We start from the raw sequence: 21,140 nt of genomic DNA, 5'->3' as shown, positions 1-21,140 counted from the left end.
TAAGCTAAACATTAAATTCGTGGCAAAACATTAAATCGCCCAGCCCTCTGTAAATGTGTTCATATGAACATGACCCCACTGTCCTCGTGATCACGTGACCCTGAGCTGGACCTCTGGTGACGCAGGCAACCGCATCGTGATGGGCAAGAGCCACGTGTTCCGGTTCAATCACCCGGAGCAGGCGCGTCTGGACCGCGAGCGCAGCAGCTGTATGGAGCAGCAGGGCGAGCCGGCCGACTGGAACTACGCTCAGAGAGAGCTGCTGGAGAAACAGGGCATCGACATCAAGCTGGAGATGGAGAGGAGGTGAGACACACACACACACACACACACTCACACACTCACACACACACACACACACACACACACACACACACTCACACACACACACACACACACACACACACACACACACACTCACACTACACACACACTCTCACACACTCACACACACACACACACACACACACACACACACACTCACACTCACACTCACACACACTCACACACACACACACACACACACACGCTCACTCACACTACACACACACACACACACACACACACACACGCTCACTCACACTACACACACACACACACACTCACTCACACTACACACACACACACACACACACACACACACTCACACTCACTCACACTACACACACACACACACACACACACACACACACTCACTCACACTACACACACACTCACTCACACTACACACACACACACTCACACTACACACACACTCTCACACACACACACACACACACACACACACACACACACACACACACACACACACACACACACACACACACACACTCACTCACACTACACACACACACACTCACACTCACACTACACACACACACTCACTCACACACACGCAATTTTCTGTGTTCTCGCTGTTATACACTAGGGGGCACTATAACGCATCTCTTGAATGAGTCAAAATGTTGCTGTTTTATGAAACCTAAATAAAACAACAGATTTTTTTGTTTGAAAGTAGAGTTTCTGATCTTTATTTTGATGTATTGCATGTTCAGATATTCATACAACAAAATATTCTGGGGCCCATGATATTTGAGTGAAAATCAGCAGAAACGCTGGCGGTGGCTGGCAACTTTTTCAAAAACTCTGGCAGGGAAAGAGTTAAGCCCTGTTCACACCAAGAACGATAACTATAAAGATAAAGATGTTAGCGTCCACACCAGCAGACGAGATCATCTGTTTATTCTAAGGTGTCAGTGTTTTTATGGAAAAAAAATCGTTCTAAAAGTGATTCCAACGTCATCGTCTCTCTGTGCCTTTATCGTTATAGCTGTGGTGTGGACTCTGCTATTCTTTAATAGTAGTGTTTTTTTAAATAGTAGAGCACTCTTTTGGTTTTTGTTCAGTGCCCATTTTAAAAACTATTGTTTGATTAATGTGTATCAGCCAGTGTGGATCAGTAAAATCCACTATCGGTCGACCTCTACTGAGCTGGTCTCTTCACCTGTGTCTCTCTCAGGTTACAGGACGTGGAGATTCAGTACCGGAGAGAGAAAGAGGAAGCAGATCTACTGCTGGAGCAACAGAGACTGGTGAGACACACTATACACACACACACACACACACACACACACCCCACACAGAGACCTGTTAAAACGTGCAACATTAACACACTAGCTTTAAAACTTAAAAGGTCTGTAAAAGTTTTAAATGTTTTGAAAGAAGTTTCTTCTGCTCACCAAGGCTGCATTTATTTGATCAAAAATACAGTATAAATTGTGAAATATTATTTTAATTTAAATCAGCTGTTTTCTATGTGAATATGTGTTAAAGTGTAATGTATTTCTGTGATCTGCAGCTGTATTTTCAGCATCATTACTCCAGTCTTCAGTGTCACATGATCTTCAGAAATCATAATAATATACTGATTTACTGCTCAACAAACATTTCTGATTATTATCAATGTTGAACACAGTTGTGCTGCTCAATATTTTTGTGGAAACCGTGATACATTTTATTTTTCAGGATTCACAGATGAATAGAAAGTTCAAAAGAACAGCATTTATTTGAAATATAAATCTTTTGTCACATTATAAATGTCTGGTACTTTTGATAAATTTAATGTGTCCTTGATGAATAAAAGTATAAAAAAATGACCGACCCCAAACTTTTGAATGGTTGTATATATCAGTACAAAACTTTTCCAGGAGTATTAGATGATAAGGGTCTGTTAACTGTGTGTGTGTGTGTGTGTTCAGTACGCAGATTCAGACAGTGGAGATGATTCTGACAAGCGCTCATGTGAAGAGAGCTGGAGACTCATTTCGTCCCTGAGAGAGAAACTACCAGCTAACAAGGTACCAGACCAACAGAGACAAATGCTTTTTTTTTTTGGTTATTATTGGTATTTTGGTCACACAATTACTGTATCCGGAATTTAATTTAACACAAGCTCTTCTATTTTTTCTCTGAGCTTCCTTATCATAAGAAGGAAAGACTAAAAAACATAATTTCAGTATATAGATTTTATTAGTATTGGCAGAATCTGTTTATTACCTTTCTTTAAACATATATCAGCAAAATCCAATATCACTCAACATCTAATTTGTAAGTACTGATATATTTGTACATATGATATGCATATCAAGGAAAATATTCATATGGAATGTATTTTGGTTATGTGTGCAGCAGTCTGTTTAATTAAGAATCAGCGATCAGCATTATCATCATTAACTAAAACTACAGTAATAAAAAAAAACATAAAAACTAAACTACAAAAACACAACAAAATTACTAAAGTTTTAGCTAAAATTATAAATGAGAAAAGAATGAAAAACAAACATTACTAAAAACTAAAATAGTATCTAAACACTGTCTGCGGTGCGTTAATTATTTTGGGATTGTATGGGTTTGTTCTGTATCACATACAGCATTCATTTGATTTGTGCAGCGCTTAAAACATCTTAAAAAGTCTTACATTTGATTTTAAATTTTGCATATATTCTGTAGCAACCTCCAGGATCACATATTTTTGGAATACAGGACAGACATGTGTCCATAGACCAAGATGGCGCGGAGGATGACAACTATTGTGCGTTGCTCTTCAGTGTTCGTATTATTTTTGTTTGTTTTTCCTGTTTTTTGTTTTTCAAATACGATCAGTTTCACCAGGGATGACCTGCTGAACATTCGGCAGAACACCACAAAATCTTTTACCGGATTTTGATTATTCGGACGTTTTGCTGGACGTTGTAGTTGGTGGAGCCGTAGCTCTGGTCAAACGCTACAGGAGGCGCCGGCGGAGGAAGAGAGCCGGAGCGCTCGTGAAGCTTCGTCAGCGCGGATTTAGAACGGCGTTGCCTAGCATCCATCTGGCGAATCTCCGCTCTCTACCCAACAAAACGGACGAACTCCTTCTGCTCTCCTGGACAAACAAGGACTTTTCTAACTCTGCTGCTCTGTGTTTCACGGAAACCTGGCTGAATGGCGACATACCGGACAGCGTACTACATCTGCCTAATTACCAGCTGATCAGAGCAGATCGGGACACAGAATCAACGGGGAAATCGCGCGGCGGCGGGACGTGCTTTTACATCAATGAGAGGTGGTGTACAGATGTAACTGTGTTAAAGAAGATGTGCTGCTCAGATCTAGAAACGCTCTTCATTAACTGCAAGCCGTTCTATTCGCCGCGGGAGTTCTGCTCGTTCATTCTCGTGAGTGTTTACATTCCACCGCAAGCGCACGTGAGCACAGCTCTACAGAAACTCACTGATCTGATCACAGAGAGTGAACAACAACACCCAGACTCTGTTTTAATCATTCTCGGGGACTTTAATAAAGCAAATCTCTCCCGTGAACTGCCAAAATACAGACAGCACATCACATGTCCCACCAGAGACAGTAATATATTGGATCACTGTTACACAACAATAAAGGACGCATATCACTCTGTTCCACGAGCAGCTTTAGGACTCTCTGATCACTGTTTGGTTCATCTTATTCCATCCTACAGGCAGAAACTTAAGTCTGCAAAGCCTGTATTAAGATCTGTTAAAAGATGGACTAACGAAACAGAGCGGGATTTACAAGCCTGTTTCTCTCTCACTGATTGGACTGTTTTTGAAGCCGCTGCCATCGATCTGGACGAGCTCACAGAGACTGTAACATCTTATATCAGTTTCTGTGAGGACATGTGCATTCCTACCAGGACTCATCTATTCTACAACAACGACAAACCATGGTTCACTGCCAAACTCAGACAGCTCCGTCAGGCCAAAGAAGATGCTCACAGAAAGGGGGATAAAGTCTTGTACAAACAGGCCAAATACACACTGGAAAAGGAGATCAGAGTGGCAAAGAGGAACTATTCTGACAAGCTCAGGAAAAAATTATCTTGTTTGTTTGTTCTTGTTTATTTATTTATATAGCATACTAAAAGAACCCCAGGGGTTACCCACAGTGCTTTACATAAAAGCAAACAACCAAAACAACTTCACACACATATAAACAATCTGACAATCACATAATTCCCATTCACATTTAATTCCCATAAGCTGCCACCCCAAAGTGAGCTTTCAGAAGTTTCTTAAACGTTGACAGGGATTTAGCAGATCTGATATGTAGTGGCAACTCATTCCACAATCTCGGCCCCATTACTGAGAAAGCTCTATCACCTTTTTGATGACGAATTGTCCTAGGCACTACCAGAAGTTTATAATTTTCTGAGCGCAAGGCTCTAGGGGGGTTATAAGGTGTCAAAAGGTTTGTGAGGTACAATGGTATGCAAAAATTTAAATCTTGTATTTAACTCTAAAACACACAGGAAGCCAGCACAGGTTTGCAAGTACCGGGGAAATAGAGTCAAATTTCTTTACCCTTTTTAGAAGCCTCGCCGCCGCATTCTGGACTGATTGTAATCGAGCCAAGGATGCAGCAGAGATGCCCCCATACAGCGAATTACAAAAATCAAGATGTGACAAAACAAATGTATGAATGAATCTTTCGAAGTCAGCATTTGACAAGAAATTTTTGGTTTTAGCTATGAGACGCAAATTATAAAAGCAAGCACGTACCACAGAATGTATTTGTTTTTCCATTTTTAAATTATTATCAATTTGAAAACATAAATCTCTTACCGATGTTTTAAAATATGGTGCCAATGGGCTTACGTCTAAAAATGATATAGTAGAGTCTTTTGGCTGGCCAAAAACAATAACCTCAGTCTTTTCTTCGTTTAAAATTAGGACATTTTTTGCCATCCAATTTTTTTATATCGTCTAAACACGCTAAGAGGGGAGCCAAAGATTTAGATGGGTGTTTAAGTGGCAGGTAAAATTGGGTGTCATCAGCAAAGCAATGGAAGGATACTCCATGCTTTCTAAAAATGCTACCTAAGGGGAGCAGATATAAAGAAAACAATGTGGGAGAGAGAATTGATCCCTGTGGGACCCCCCATGATAATAGTCTTTTCTTTGAAATTGCATCCCCATAATGAACTGAGAAATATCAATCGCTTAAAAAAGATTGAAACCATGTCAAGACCGTGCCTTTCAGGCCTACCAGATTTTCAAGGCGCCGGATGAGAATTTCATGATCTATCATGTCAAAAGCCGCACTGAGATCCAATAATACTAGAACAATAGTCTCCCTTATCTAACGTTAAGAAAATATCGTTGAAAACTTTCAGTAGTGCCGACTCTGTACTGTGAGCCACCTTAAACCCAGATTGAAACATTTCTAAAATAGAATTTTCATTTACAAATGCAAGTAATTGCTGTAAAACCACTTTTTCTAAAATCTTCGATACAAAAGGCAACTGTGAGATAGGTCTGTAATTCTTCATCTCATCTGGGGCCAAATTAGGGCGTTTAAGCCGAGGTGACACAACAGCATGCTTAAAATCTAATGGACACAGTCCTGTACATAAACTTTTGTTAATCAAGTGCAGTATACTCTCCGATACACAATCGAAAGCCTGTTTAAGCAATCGACTAGGCATCATATCGTTTACACAAAAAGTAGTTTTCAGGTTTTGAACAATCGTTTGTAATATGGATATATTAATAAGCTGGAACTCGCTCCACTCTGCACAGCAGGCAGGGGAATCTGATGAGTCCATTTCCACTGTCGGAATCTGGAGACGTTGGTCAGCGATCTTCTGACTAAAAAAATTTTGAAATTTATCACAAGAGATCGATGAGGACTTTTGGTGCATATTATTTGGTGGATTTATAACCGCATTTATAATAGAGAACAGTACTTTCGGATTACTGGCCTCAGCCCTAATAAGATTAGAAAGGTAGGTATTTTTTGCTTCCCTTACAGCTTTCTGAAACTTGAATAAAGAATCTCTAAGTACTTCATAATGGATTTGAAGTTTATTCTTTTTCCATCTTCTCTCCGCCTGCCTACAGTCTTCTGAGGGAGCGAGTGGATTAATTTAACCAGGGATTTCCTTTTAATTTCTGCTTTCTTAATCTTAGTGGGGCAATACAGTCCAATGTGTCCACATAAGTTGACCTTAACAAAGTCCAATGCTCATCCACGCCTAGGTGTGACAGCGGCGATTCAAGCATCACAGGCTTACAATTTGTTTTAAACAACAGAGAAAAATCTGCAGTTGTTTTTGTACTTATTTTCCTTTACCAGCACAACGACTTGTCCAAGAGAACAGGTTGACTGTCAATAAAAGTCTTAAAAATAATAGGCATATGATCTGAAAAAATTCTCACAGACCTCTACATCTTCAATTTGCAAATTATGAGTTAAAACTAAATCTAACAAATGGCCCAATTTATGAGTAGGGCTCTTTACCCATTGCACCAAATCAAACGATTCAATCAAATTTGCAAATTCATATGAAAGATTATCCTTTCCACAACATATATGTACATTAAAATCACCCAAGAGCATAAAACGATCATACTTTGTGAACAATTCACTCTAAAGGTCAGAAAATTCCTTGACAAGCATTATGTTAGGTTTCGGAGGCCGATAAATTACACCAACTGTCACCGGATTTGTACCCATGATTTGAAAAAGTTGCAATTCAAAAGTTTTAAAGGGTCCCATTTGAAGTAACTGACATTGAATGTTTTTGTTGTATATAGTCATTAGTCCTCCCCCACGACCCGAAGGGCGAGGAGAGTTAATAAATAAATATCCCTCTGGCAAGAGTTCAGAAATCGGTGAAGAATCTCCTACCTTAAGCCAGGTTTCCGATATGCAAAAAACGTCCAATTTATTCGTCCCAATAAAATCATTCAATATGAAAGTTTTATTTCCAACTGAACGAGCGTTTACCAAAGAAAACTTAGTTGGTATTTGTTCCTTGATGGAGGGATCCATGTAGCGCAGATAGCGGAGGTTCCTGGGATTCACACCTCTCCCCTGCAAACGCACTGGAATGAACCTTCACACTGCTCCGTAGGCGTTCGGTATAATCGGGTGGATCCATCCACACGGTCCCTCCAGGACACGCCGGGCAAACAACCCGGTCACAGGAACAACCCGGCGCAGTGTAGTCACCCGCCGCGTTGAACTCCGATGTGCTTCAAAGAATATCTTTAGTTTAACAGCGACGCCTCCCCGGCATCCTTTTTTCTGGCGACGCTTTTTCTGCAGAGGATTGTTAGGAAAGCACCATAGTTCAACACCTGGCAGATGACTTGAACGAGTTCTGTTGTCGTTTTGAAAGATATACCACACTGATCGGCCTCATCCAGGACGGTGCAGAGTCTGCTTACAGACAGGAGGTTAAGGAGCTGGCTGTCTGGTGCAGTCTCAACAACCTGGAGCTTAACACGCTCAAAACAGTGGAGATGATAGTGGACTTCAGGAGAAACCCCCCTGCTCTCCCCCCACTCACCATCATGAACAGCACTGTGACTTCAGTAGAGTCATTCAGATTCCTGGGCACCACCATCTCCCAGGACCTGAAGTGGGATATTCACATTGACTCCATTGTCAGGAAGGCCCAGCAGAGGTTGTACTTTCTTCGCCAGCTGAGGAAGTTCAACCTGCCACAGGACTTGCTGAAACAGTTTTACTCTGCCATTATTGAATCGATCCTCTGCACCTCAATAACTGTCTGGTTCAGCTCAGCTACCAAATCTGACCTCAGAAGACTACGGAGGGTAGTCCGGACTGCAGAGCGAATCATTGGTACAACCCTCCCCACTCTCCAAGAACTGTACTTATCCAGAGTGAGCAAAAGGGCTGGTAAAATCACTCTGGACCCCTCACATCCAGCACACAACCTCTTTGAACTGTTCTCTGGTCAATGCTACAGAGCTCTGAGCACCAGAACGACCAGACACAGGAACAGTTTCTTCCCTCAGGCAATCCATCTCATGAACACTCAACAATAAACGTGGAACACACAACTATAATACACTATCCATTCACCACACTCACTAATTTTATTTTTATTTTCTCATTTCTAATTTGCACCTACTTGACCAGTACATACATAGTTGTCTATATTATATATTGTGTTTTTGCTGCTTTGTACATTGCCTATTTGGCTAATTGTTGTTATTCTTTTATTATCTGTGTCCTGTCCTGTTGCTGTCTTTCTGTTGCACTGTGGAGCTTCTGTCACTACAACAAATTCCTTGTATGTCTAAACATACTTGGCCAATAAAGCTCATTCCGGTTCTGATTCTGACATCTCATGTTCCTCGTGTGTGTTTTAGGTTCAGTCCATAGTGAAGCGCTGTGGTTTACCCAGCAGTGGCAAACGGCGCGAGCCGCTCCGGGTCTATCAGATCCCGCAGCGCAGACGTATCAGCAAAGACCCCCAGCAGGTGACCATGAGTGACCTGAAGCTGCAGGCGGTGAAGGAGATCTGCTACGAGGTGGCGCTCGGAGACTTCCGGCACTCGCGGCGTGAGATGGAGGCGCTGGCCATCGTCAAGATGAAGGAGCTCTGCCGCATGTATGGCAAACGAGACGTGCCCGAGAGCGAGTCCTGGAGGGAGGTGGCGCAGGACGTGTGGGACACGGTGGGCATCGCAGAGGAGCGCAAGCTGGAGACCGCAGACGGAGAGAGCGGAGTCTACGACCTCAGAGCACACATCGACAAACTGACCGACATCCTGCAGGAGGTCAAAGAGCAGAACAACATGAAGGACGAGGAGATCAAAGCCCTCAGAGACCGCATGATGAAGATGGAGAGCATCATCCCGGGAGTGCAGCAGGTACACACACACACACTCACTCTCTCTCTCACACACACACACACACACACACACACTCACTCACTCACTCACTCACTCTCTCTCACACACACACACTCACTCACTCACTCACTCTCTCTCTCTTTCTCTCTCTCTCTCTCTCTCTCTCTCTCTCTCTCTCTCTCTCTCTTTTTTTAGGCTTTTAAAAAAAATCTTATCTTGACAAACCTTCTAGTTAAAAATGAGAAGTTATGAGTTGAGTTGAATTTTGAATTCTGAATTTTGCTTTTTGTTACATCAATTCAAATTTAAATCAAATTTAGAAATTCATTAGGAATTTAAAGGCATTCTCAGCTCAATTCTGAGTGGAGTCGGTAATGGTTGACATGATTGTGTTTGTGTAGGATGATGATGATGATGATGATGATGACGAATCAGAGGAACTGCCCATGAACGGCGATAAGGGGCGGGGCGATGACCTGGATGGGCATGGCCCTCTGGAGCTCCTCCCTAAGGAGGAGCGAGTGTCACGGCTGATGGAAGAAGACCCTGCCTTCCGGAGGGGCCGCCTGCGCTGGCTCAAGCAGGAGCAGATGCGTCTGCACAACCTGCAGCAGCAGCAGATCACCAAGCGGCTGCGCAGAGGAGGTGGAGCCGGGGAGGGCGTGGTCCACCTTCCTGGAACGGGACGCTTCATTCCCCCTCAGGACTGCAAGCTGAAATTCCCCTTTAAGAGCAACCCACAGCACCGGCTCTCCTGGGGCCCGAATGCATCCGTCACTCTGGACGATCTCAAGGATGACCACAATGAGGGACGAGGCCCCGCCCTCGGCATGCCGTTACTCCCTCTACCGTTCCAAGTGCCGGTCGTCATGCGCGCGCCCTCCCCCAGTCGCTCCTGGCAACCTCCCCAATACGGCAATGGTAACTATGGCAACGGCAATCCGTTTCCTCAGTATCAGCAACAGTGGTGCTACAGGCGCAACTCACTGGATGGCTCCACCTTGCCTGGCAACCAGGGTTACTATAGCAACGGGCACCACAACAATAATGGCGCGCAGCATTCTGGGCGTGGTCGCTATCGGCGACAGTCACCGGGTCCTTGTGCGCGTGGGGAGGGAGCGTACGTGCAACCGTACGTCAGTCATCAGCGGCCTGCCTTCCAGACTCTACCGCACACTCTTTCCGATCAACAGCGCGGCAGAAACCAAAAACCACAGGGCTACGTCACTCCGCCACGCATGAGACGGCAGTATAGCGCCCCCGACCTGAAGAGCAAAGAAACGCCTGTCTGATGTATGCGCGAGTCCGTCGTTTTAATGTCCTTCACTTAAGATGTCATGAAATACAAGCCGTTTTGTTTTAATGGGTTAGTTAACAGTCTCGTGGCGCCAGATTATCAGCAGAAAGAGTTCATTGTGGCCAAGAACCGCCCACTTTTGACAGGAAGAGAGCGTTTGAGTGACAGTTAAGACATGTTCGCGACAAGAGCGATAACTATGATGATGAAGGTTTAATATTCGCTCTTAAGGTGCACTCACATTTACTGTAGTTCTGCATATTTTTACAGGCGAAATAAAGTCGTTTTAATAGGAATCTACGCGATTGGGAATTTCGCATGAGAGCGAAAGATTTCGCAAACTGGTTGAAGTTGGTCAGGCAAATTTGCCACGTTCACCAGCAAAAACTAGAATTGAAAGCGATTTCTTGGATTGTAAGAGACCATGGACCTTTTTTTTGTCTGAAACTTTGCCAAAAAAATCGCAAATGTGACCTTACTATAAACAGTGTTTTATGTATTGCTACACTTTTGACTATAGACAAAATACTTTTTTAGTTTGTTACATTTTGAATGTGTTTAGCTAATGTAACCATCACTTAATTAGAAGTCCACACCATGACTATAACGTTTAGTTCTGCATATTGTTACAAGTGAAATCAAGTCATTTTAATAGGAATCTACGCAATTGGGAATTTTTGCAAAAGATTTCACCACAGATTTCGCAACTGGTTGAAGTTGGACAGGCAAATTTGCCGCGTTGACAAAAAAAACCTTCTTCGATTGAAAGCAATTTCTTGGTTTGTCAGAGACAGTGGACCTTTTATTAATTTTTATTCTAAATTTCTCAGAAAAAAAAAGAATGCAAATGTGACCTTGCTATAAACATTGTTTTATGTATTACTAAACTTTTGTTTATGGACAACAGACTTTTATGGTTTATAAATTTTGAATATTTAGCTAATGTAACCATCACTTAATTAGAAGTCCATATCATGACTATAATGATTAGTTCTGCACATTTTTGCAGGTGAAATCAAGTCGTTTTAATAGGAATCTACACGACTGGGAATTTTTCGTGGAAAATTTCCCCACGCAGATTTTGCAGCTTTGTCAAGCAAAGTTGTCAAATTTACCAACAAAAAAGCTGCTTGGATTGAAGGCGATTTCTTGGTTTGTCAGAGACTGGAACTTTTTTTCCGTCTGTGAAATTTCGCCAAAAAATCGCAAATGTGATCTCGCTTTGAGCAGTCATTTATGTATCCCTACACTTTTGATAATGGCCAACAGACTTTTTCAGTTTGCAAAATTTTGAACAAATCCACATCACAACTATAACGATAACGACAAATAGGAATGATATCATTGGAATAACTTTCAAAAAAATGTTTTCCAGTTGATGGATGACAAAACATTGACAACCAATCAGAATCCATCCGAGCTCATGCATTTAAAGCGACAGACGACAAAACTGCAGCGCTTACAATAAACAGAATTTTATCGTCCGCTGGTGAGCACACTATAGCTATCGTTATAGTTATCGTTCTTGGAGTGAACGGGCCTTTAGCCCTGGTCATCCAATCAGATTAGAGCTTGTGGATTTTGCAAAGGTCTCATTATTTTAAGTGCAATATGCATGTGTGGGCGGTCCGAGACTCGTTAACCCAAACTCCGTTAACGCACAGTCGCACGTCACTTCTCCGTCTGTGTGTTTAGTGTTATTCAGGATCACGTACCTCCAGCAATGACTCGGCCCAGGACTAGTTGTGTGTTAGTCTTGGGTGTTCGTATGTTCAGCCTCAATGTGCCTTAATGAGACGCCGATAATAACCTGAGATCCCTGAAGGAAGCGTCATGGGAGTGTTTGTGTGTGTGTGTGAGCCGCTGATGATTTACTGTGTGAGATCTGAGGACGTTTTGATGCTCGATTCATGGATGTGGTTCTTTTGAATCGGTTCTTGCAAACGATTCGTTCACCTGATTCAGAACGGAACAACTCAAAACACAAATGTTCTGGCTTCAGTACATGTTCAGATGCTGCTAGAATCATTATTAGACTCACTATTTCATTTTAATTTTTCATTAATATTTACGCCAAACTCAGCATCTCAGTAATGGTCTTTAGCGTAATAAACTGAGCCATATGGTCAATGTTAAACTACACAAGATTTCATCACACTCGTCGGTTCACCTTGTTTACAGCTCAATTAATGAACATTTAACCAGAAATGTTTGAACTGAAATAAACATCACTGAATGACTCAAATCAAGAACCAGTTCATTGAAACGAAGCAGCTGAATCAAATGATTCACTGAAATGATTCAGACTAGACGAGAGAAATTAGAAATGCAAAAGAGTTTAGGGCTGGAATGAGTTTACTAACAGATGATGATGATGATGGTGAAAGTGATGTGAGAGTTCAAAGGTCAATGAAACGGACGTGAAGATGCAAGTTGTGTGAGTTTTAGGTGTTTTTTAGGATTTCTGTGGGGTTTTTTAAGTTGTGAGTGAACGTGCTGATGATAGATGTTTTAAACTCGATCAGATGGCAGAAATATTTAGACTATTTATTTGGATTATGAGTCCTGTCGCTTGAGGTTATTTTTGAGGCAGGTTTCGATCAGTCCTGCTTGTGTGAGTCTGCAGTGGTGCATCATGCTGGACGCTCAGAATCTCACTCGAGAATCTTCCCACTGCATGCCGTCAGACACATGCTGCGCCCCAGTTCACCTACTTATACTATGCCCTAAATGTATATACTCTTTTTGTGAAGAACATGTACATGCTTTTAAGTATGTAGCAGAATTGTAGGCAAGCTTTGGGACATGCTACTGTGTCTTTAACAGACGCTCTGTTTCTTAGTTACATGCATTCTGTCACGGTTTAAACTGCGCTGTCAATCATCTTATCACAGTTAACAAAATTCACATTTCATTTAATTTCCTACCATATTGGAGAGAAATAAAGAGGCATGTTGATCTGCAAGTTGCGTGTCTATCATGCTCATAACTCTCTTTATATGTTTGCATAATGATGCATTTAAAAGTTAACGACTAAACGTATCATTATAAAAGTTCACAGAGTTGCTGCAGATGAAATATATCGCCCATAACATTAAATAAATATTTTTAAATCATTGATTATTTATCACCCAAACCCCTTTCTCTGCCTGTCCGTCGTCGGTCTCGTATAACTGCCATGTTTGTAGTTTTTAAACACTGTTTGTGTTTGTAGTTCTAATCGAATCCTCGTCCACCTTGCAATGTGTTGTGGGCAATATTAGCCACTAGAGTGCACTTTCAATTTTAATCTCAAGTAGTAGACCATCCGGGAATCTTTGATTTAGCACACTATGATTTGGGACACACTGATTCTATTTTGGAATACTCTTTAGGGCGGATAGTATGTGAATTAGGGCGCAGCAAAAGACACATGGGAGGCGGTTCTTGTGTTCGGTGTCGTCATGGTAACTGCGTCGCAGGTGGGCGGGGCGTCACTCGACTAGCGCAGGAAGTTCCTTCTGGACAATCTGCTGATTGTGTTTTGATGATGATGATGATGTCGTCTCTTATTTACACTCGCAGACTTTCCTGCCGCAATATGACGTTTTTTTATTTTTAGTTTCCTCTTTTATTTTTCAGTTTGGTTATGATTTAGTTGAGTATTGTGTGGATTTGCACAAACACACACATGCACTGTTCACTGTGTGTTTTGTTTGAGGTTGACTTTGATGCCGATTCCAACACAATGAACCTCTGCCGCTTCTGTTTTTATGCTCTTCTCTTGCTCTTTTCTTCTGGGTTTTGAGTTATTTTTGAGTTTTTAAAGATGTCTGGTTAAAAACGGCAAAATGTCAATAAAGGACAATGTGTATAAAACGACTGTTTCTAGTGCTTTTGTTGACAGAAGCTGACGTCTGTATCTCTTCAGTATCAGTATATCTGTTATTATTGTTGAAGATGGGTTTTTATCAAAACAATACAGCTTAAAATGATCAAAGCGGTTAAAAAGTCCCAGATCGCAGTTTTAAAAGCCTTAAAAAGACCAACATCGACATCATTTTAGAGAAGAAGTTTGACTTGGGCTTCGCTCACATCTCATTCAGAACATGTACAGATCTAGTCCTTGTTCGTAAACAGTTCACTACTCAGAAATATCACTTGACACATTTTACAATAATAATAACTGCTGTAGATTTCAGTCGTTGCAGAAATGAGCATCTTCCAGGAAACTTGTTTTTGTACCCAAGAGAAGCTGATTGTGATGTGCTCATATATGGAGAGGCGTCTGTGGTTTGTGTTTGAGTCTGAGGAAGAGAGATAGAGCTGTGAATCCATCCAGACCAGAAGAACCCAGCTTCACACAGACTCCGCAGACGCCAGCGCTCACAGGTACTGCTCGTTTACTCCAGCACTGTCTGCTAGTGGCATTATTTCTCACATCTGTGTGCTTTCTTGACCATCACTATTACCAGTGCTTTTACTATTAAAACTATTGGTTACACTTTATTTTAAGGTGTCCTTGTTTCAGTGTAATTATACATTTAAGTACTGAGTAATATTAACTACATGTACTTACTATATTGTTAAAGTTAGGATTAGGGTTTAGTTACAGCTGCATGTAATTATGCATCATTAATTATTATTAAAATAGTAAGTACATGTAATGTGTGTAACAAAGACACCTTAAAATAAAGTGTTACCAAACTATTATTATACATTATGCATGATGAGTTATTTTAGTATCTCGCAAAAGAAATAATCTATTATCAAGATTTCTTTGTGTTGTGACATTTTCTTTATAATTAAAAACATTTAAGTGTTAATTCTTAAAAATTTTGTTGTGCAGTGAAGAGAATCATCTTAATTTCCAAATGTACGCCACCATTAATAAATTTGGAATAATTTAGATTTTTTTATGTCTCTTCTGTTCAGCAAGGCTGCATTAGTTTGATCCAAACTACAGTAAAAAACTGTGAAATATTATTATAATGTAAATCAGCTGTTTTCTGTGTGAATATGTGTTAAAGTGTAATGTATTTCTGTGATCTGCAGCTGTATTTTCAGCATCATTACTCCAGTCTTCAGTGTCACATGATCTTCAGAAATCATAATAATATACTGATTTACTGATCAACAAACATTTCTGATTATTATCCATGTTGAACACAGTTGTGCTGCACAATATTTTTGTGGAAACTGTGATGCATTTTATTTTCCAGGATTCACAGATGAATAGAAAGTTCAAAAGAACAGCATTTATTTTGATCAGTTTAATGCATCCTTGATGAATAAAAGTATTCATTTCTTTTTTTTTTAAATCTCACTGATATTTTTGAAATTCACAATAAATTAAAATGTAAAAAATTACAACATAATCATTTTTCGGAATACATTTAAAGAGAACTTGTAATAAAAATGTGCAATTGTTAAATATGTCACAATGGACAAAAAGTGTAATTAGTCTTATTTTCTCTCTTGATTTTGTGGTAAAATTTGGCATAAACATGCTGTTTTATGAAGTTCTAACATCCAGTGACACAGTTTTGCTCAACAGTGTCTTAATATCCGGTAGACTTCATCATGCCAGGTTTCATCATCTTCCTCGTCTTCCTCCTGCTGCGGTGCTTCATGTTCACGAGCAGCATCTGTCAGAGCGACAGGAACCAGGACCATCGGCCCCGCGTCAGCTGCGTGAGTCAGGGACTGACGGCTGTTCCCGACGCCATCGACACAGCCACGCAGGTCCTGGTTCTCACTGGAAACCAGTTCACTTCTCTGTCCTGGTCCATGTATTCTGGATTCACAGAGCTGCACGAGCTGGACCTGAGCCACAATCACATCAGCATACTGGAGCCGCCGGGTAAACAAAAGCACAGCACTCATTTTACTCAAACTGGGAAAAACACTAAATGCAAAAAGTGAACTTCAAAATGCAAAATAAAAGCAAAGTGCAAAATGTTTAATGCCAACTGCAAAAATTAAAATGCAAAAGTTAAATAGCAAAGCGTGATATTAAAAATGCTAAAATATGCAAAATGCTAAAATTTCAATAAAACTTGAATTGCAAAAATTAAAATGCCAAGTTAAAGTGTGATATTCAAAATTCAACATAAATGCGAATTGCAAAAATTTAAATGGAAATTAAAATTTTAAATAATTAAAAAGCAAAATGCAAAAATTTAAATGTGAAATTAATATACAAAATGAATGCAAAATGCAAAAGTCTAAAGGCAAAATTAAAATGCAAAAGTCAATTAACAAAGTGTAAAATTCAAAATACAGCCACATACAGCCATATCACCCTGTAGCCCAAGAATGGTTGCCCACTGAAGCCAAGCAGGGTTGAGCTGGTCAGTACCTGGATGGGAGACCTCCTGGGAAAACTAGGTTGCTGTTGGAAGAGGTGTTAGTGAGGCCAGCAGGGGGTGCTCACCCTGCGGTCTGTGTGGGTCCTAACGCCCCGGTATAGTGACGGGGACACTATACTGTCAAAAAAACACCGTCTTTCGGATGAGACGTTAAACCTAGGTCCTGACTCTCTGTGGTCATTAAAAATCCCAGGATGTCTTTCGAAAAGAGTAGAGGTGTGATCCTGGCCAAATTTCCCCATTGGTCTCTGACCATCATGGCCAAATATTTTTTATAAAAAGTTATGTTCTTTTGGTTTACAAAGTTTAAAGTATTAAAACAAGCTACAGCACAAGTAAATTTTGTAAATGTAATTTTTTTTTTATTATTATTTTGATAAGTTAAGATGTGGTTTTATATTTTATTTATTTTTTATTATGATGATAACATTATTATTTTCTATTACATTAAGCCTTTTTATGGTTATAGATTTAGTCAAGTGTTTGTTTACAGACATGAATTTAAAGGCACAAATCTTTCATTCTGATGTGATGAGTCTCAGACTCTGTGTTTCTTTCAGGGCCAGTGCTGAAGAATCTGAGCGTCTTGCGTCTGTCTGGTAACCGCTTAACTGGTTTGGGAGGACTGGTGTTCCGCTGTGCTCCCAGTCTGATGGAGATCTACTTAGACAGGAACCAGATTTGTTCCCTTCACGACAGCACCTTCAGCGAGCTTCCGTTTCTGGAGATCATTAACCTGTCTCAGAACAAGCTTCCCGCGCTGCCTCCGCGACTCCTGGAGCGTGTCTCCTCCAGCGGCCTGAAGACCTTCGACTTGGAGAATAACAGCGTCTCGCTGATGCCCGACCACTTCTTCTCGTCCAAACCCGAGCTGCCTTATGTTCTCCTGACCCACAATCCCTGGATCTGCAGCTGCACGGTCGGTTACCTCCACAGCTTCCTAAACGACCAGGAGCACAATGTCTACATACAAGACGGGCCAAACAACTTCGTTCCTGCCGCTGACTCCGTGGTGTGTTCCGGTCCACCTCACCTGCTCCAACGACCCATCATTGAGCTGGAGGAGAGTGACTTCTGTCCACCAGATCCACCAACTCCAAACTATCCTCCACCCCTCCACCCCAGAGGAGACCAGGATTTCAGACCCACTCATGTTCTTCCAGATTTCAAACCAGATCTTGAACGTCCAGATATTGGATTCCCTTCTGAACGTCCATATATTGGATCCTCTTCTGAACGTCCAGATATTGGATCCTCTTCTGAACGTCCAGATATTGGATCCTCTTCTGAACGTTCAGATATTGGATCCTCTTCTGAACGTTCAGATATTGGATCCTCTTCTGAACGTCCATATATTGGATCCTCTTCTGAACGTCCAGATATTGGATCCTCTTCTGATATTGGATCCTCTTCTGAACGTCCAGATATTGGATCCTCTTCTGAACGTCCATATATTGGATCCTTTTCTGAACGTCCAGATATTGGATCCTCTTCTGAACGTTCAGATATTGGATTCCCTTCTGAACGTCCAGATATTGGATCCTCTTCTGAACGTCCAGATATTGGATCCTCTTCTGAACGTCCAGATATTGGATCCTCTTCTGAACGTCCAGATATTGGATCCTCTTCTGAACGTCCAGAAATTGGATCCTCTTCTGAACGTCCAGATATTGGATCCTCTTCTGAACGTCCAGATATTGGATCCTCTTCTGAACGTCCAGATATTGGATTCTATTCTGAAATTCCAGGTTTTGATCTCCGTCCTAAACGTCCAGATCTCGAATCCCCTCCTAATCTTCCAACAATCTCAGTAAAACCAATTTCCAGCACTCAAGCACTGAATGCCCCAAATCACACCACTCTAGACTCCAACCAGCACGATTCCACCAAATCCTGGACCTCCATTGAAAGGTATTGGGTCACTGAGACCTGGACCAAAATCTGGTATGAATTCTGGATGGAGTATTTTATCTCGAATCCAGTTGCCAATCCATATCTTCCCTCTCAAGGCACCACAGAACCAACGACCTGGAAAACCGACACATCCCAACCCACAACCAACTCTGAACCGCTAATCACTGCTCAAATTATTCCCAAATCCCAAAGTCAAGATACTGGACGAACTGAACCACACACAATTGCATTCAACACCAACTTTGGACCAATTATTGGCCAGTCCCAACCTCAAAGTACCACCCAACCAGAACTGCCTACGATTATGTTCCAAACCACCAGGCGGGTCACTCCGCCGACCAGCGTTGGTCCAGAAGCTCAGGAAGCGTTTGAACATTTGCTGCCCTGGTGCTGGTGGCTGTTTGCTGGTTTTCTGTTTCTGTGTGTACTTTCTGCTCTCACTTCCTGTTTCCTGTTCCTTTGGCTCCTCAGAAACTACCTCGTCATCTACCGGCAGCTCAAGCGTCACGTCTCGCCCTCACGGGTCACCCTGCGGGTGTACAGACGCACCCAAAACATGCTCGGATTGGAGAATGAGGCCAAGAGCGTGAGCTTTTTACCCCTAGAGCAGATTAAAGACGCTCAAGCCGTGTTCCGGAGCGTCCTCTTCATCTCCAGAGACGAGCAGCACCAGACGAAGGAGACCGAAGACATCTCTTCTGTAACAGAGCTGGCGAGAGATAAGGAGCGAGCGCCGCTGGAAGTGTTCAGGAAGACGCTGTGCCGAGTGATTAGTGCAGAAGAGGAAGCAGGCGGATGGACGGAGGAAGAGGAGCGTGGGGAGAATGCACGATATAGCCTGATCCTAAAGGAGGAGAGAGGCCTTCAGAGAGAGCGGAGGTGGCTGGTTGGGGAGTGGGAGATGGGCGGTGGGGGCGTGGCCTGTGAGAGATCCTGCTCTCTGATTGGCCAGCCCTCAGCAGTTGATCTGGAGTGAAGCGCTGGTGGATGTGATTGGGTCTCGACCATCAGTTCAGAATTTTCTAGTATTACTAGTTGGTTCAAGCCGGTGAAGTAATGATAAAAAGTTCTTGCTCTTCTCAGCTAGAAACAATGGAATTGATTCACTGTATTTCACTAACTATAGGAAACTTTGCAACTACATTTCGACTAATAGCCATTAGAGTGTTAGTGGACTAAGTTAGGGTTACACTGCATAAAATATTTTCTTCCTTACTATTTTTGTCTTGTTTTCTAGTATAAATATCTAAAAGTTCTGGAATCAGGATGCATTTACTTAACATTACGTCTTGTTTTCTTAAAATATTATCCAAATTTTGTTAGCTTTTGCTTAAAACAAGCAAAAAATCTACTAATGGTGTATGAAAAATAATCTTAATTCAAAGGCTAAACAAATTTTTTTTTTTTACCTCATTGGCAGATATTTTTACTTGTTTTAAGCAAACACTACAAAAATTTGGATAATTTTTTGACATAATATCTTAAGTCCTTTTACTTGTCAAGTAAATGCATCTTAATTCCAGAATTTGTAGATATTTATATTAGAAAACAAGACAAAATACTAAGAAAGATAATCTTTTTTTTTTTTTTTGCAGTGTAGTAGAATAAGTTGCAAAGTGACTTGTAGTCAAGGAGCAGTCATTAAACTGAACATACAAAGTTATAATTGGCAGAATTAATTCAATAAGTCCTTCCATTTATATAGTGCTTTTCTGGCTACTCAAAGTGCTTTACGTTGTGAGGGGGATCTTCTCAACCACCACCAGAATGTCTAAATTGGAACATTAAAATAAAGTGTTACCAATGGAAATTATTACTTTATTTACATATGCATGTATTAATTTAGCAGACATGACTTACAAATGACTTAATCCAGTTATCATGTTTAGTAGCTTCACACTGTTGAAGAATTTGTTGGAAATTTGCACAAAAAATAGCAAAGTGTTGTTAACCCTCATAACTAAGCAAAAATGAACCTGTTATTAGTAATCTCACATGAGCTAGTTTAAATGAATCACCTTCAGATGGCAATTTGTTTCATTCAAACTAAAATCTCCTTATGTTTCTACAGTTTTTCAGCATTCCAGTATTACAATAAAAATGTTCAAACTTTCATACGGCTTTGAGCAAATCTTTGGGTTAATTTCCAGTTTCATATAGAGGTCTGGAATAAAATTGAAATATTTTACCTTGACTCGAAAGGCCAGTCCATATATTTCCTCTCAAGACGCCACAGAACCAGACACCTGGAAAACCCAACACATCCCAACCACACGCTTTCAGGCCAATGATCGCATTTAACACCACCTTTGGGGCAATTATTGGCCAACCCGAAAAGTTCTTGCTCTTCTCAATTTGAAACACAGGAATTGATTACTTACATTTATGGCTCTA

The 21,140-nt window shown here is 41.2% G+C and overlaps 2 protein-coding genes across 4 annotated transcripts in view; both read left to right on the top strand.

The window, feature by feature from the left end:
- The window catches only part of LOC306859228 (kinesin-like protein KIF1C), a 43,628-nt gene extending 32,176 nt beyond the window's left edge, over positions 1–11,452 (top strand). For both annotated transcript variants that reach the window (XM_079400147.1, XM_079400146.1), the window contains exons 19-23: positions 126–306; positions 1,520–1,592; positions 2,259–2,357; positions 8,700–9,203; positions 9,587–11,452. In XM_079400147.1, the coding sequence (XP_079256273.1) occupies positions 126–306; positions 1,520–1,592; positions 2,259–2,357; positions 8,700–9,203; positions 9,587–10,477 (1,748 nt within the window). In that variant the 3' untranslated portion in view covers positions 10,478–11,452. The remainder of the gene's footprint in view (positions 1–125; positions 307–1,519; positions 1,593–2,258; positions 2,358–8,699; positions 9,204–9,586) is intronic.
- Positions 11,453–14,668: 3,216 nt separating this feature from the next.
- Positions 14,669–21,140, top strand: part of LOC306859236 (uncharacterized protein) — a 6,967-nt gene continuing 495 nt past the window's right edge. Inside the window, exons 1-3 of one of the 2 annotated variants that reach the window (XM_079400158.1) lie at positions 14,669–14,853; positions 16,037–16,324; positions 17,393–21,140. The exon at positions 17,393–21,140 is cut by the window's right edge and continues 495 nt beyond it. In XM_079400158.1, coding sequence (XP_079256284.1) covers positions 16,045–16,324; positions 17,393–19,722 — 2,610 coding nt within the window. In that variant the 5' untranslated portion in view covers positions 14,669–14,853; positions 16,037–16,044 and the 3' untranslated portion in view covers positions 19,723–21,140. Of the gene's footprint in view, positions 14,854–16,018; positions 16,325–17,392 lie in introns of both variants that reach the window. The other variant, XM_079400159.1, reaches the window with a different exon arrangement.

The sequence above is a fragment of the Barbus barbus genome, assembly GCF_936440315.1.
Source record: "Barbus barbus genome assembly, chromosome: 40".
NCBI lineage: Eukaryota > Metazoa > Chordata > Actinopteri > Cypriniformes > Cyprinidae > Barbus > Barbus barbus.
Note: the sequence above shows the minus strand (reverse complement) of the source record. Positions and strands in the feature narration are given on the sequence as shown.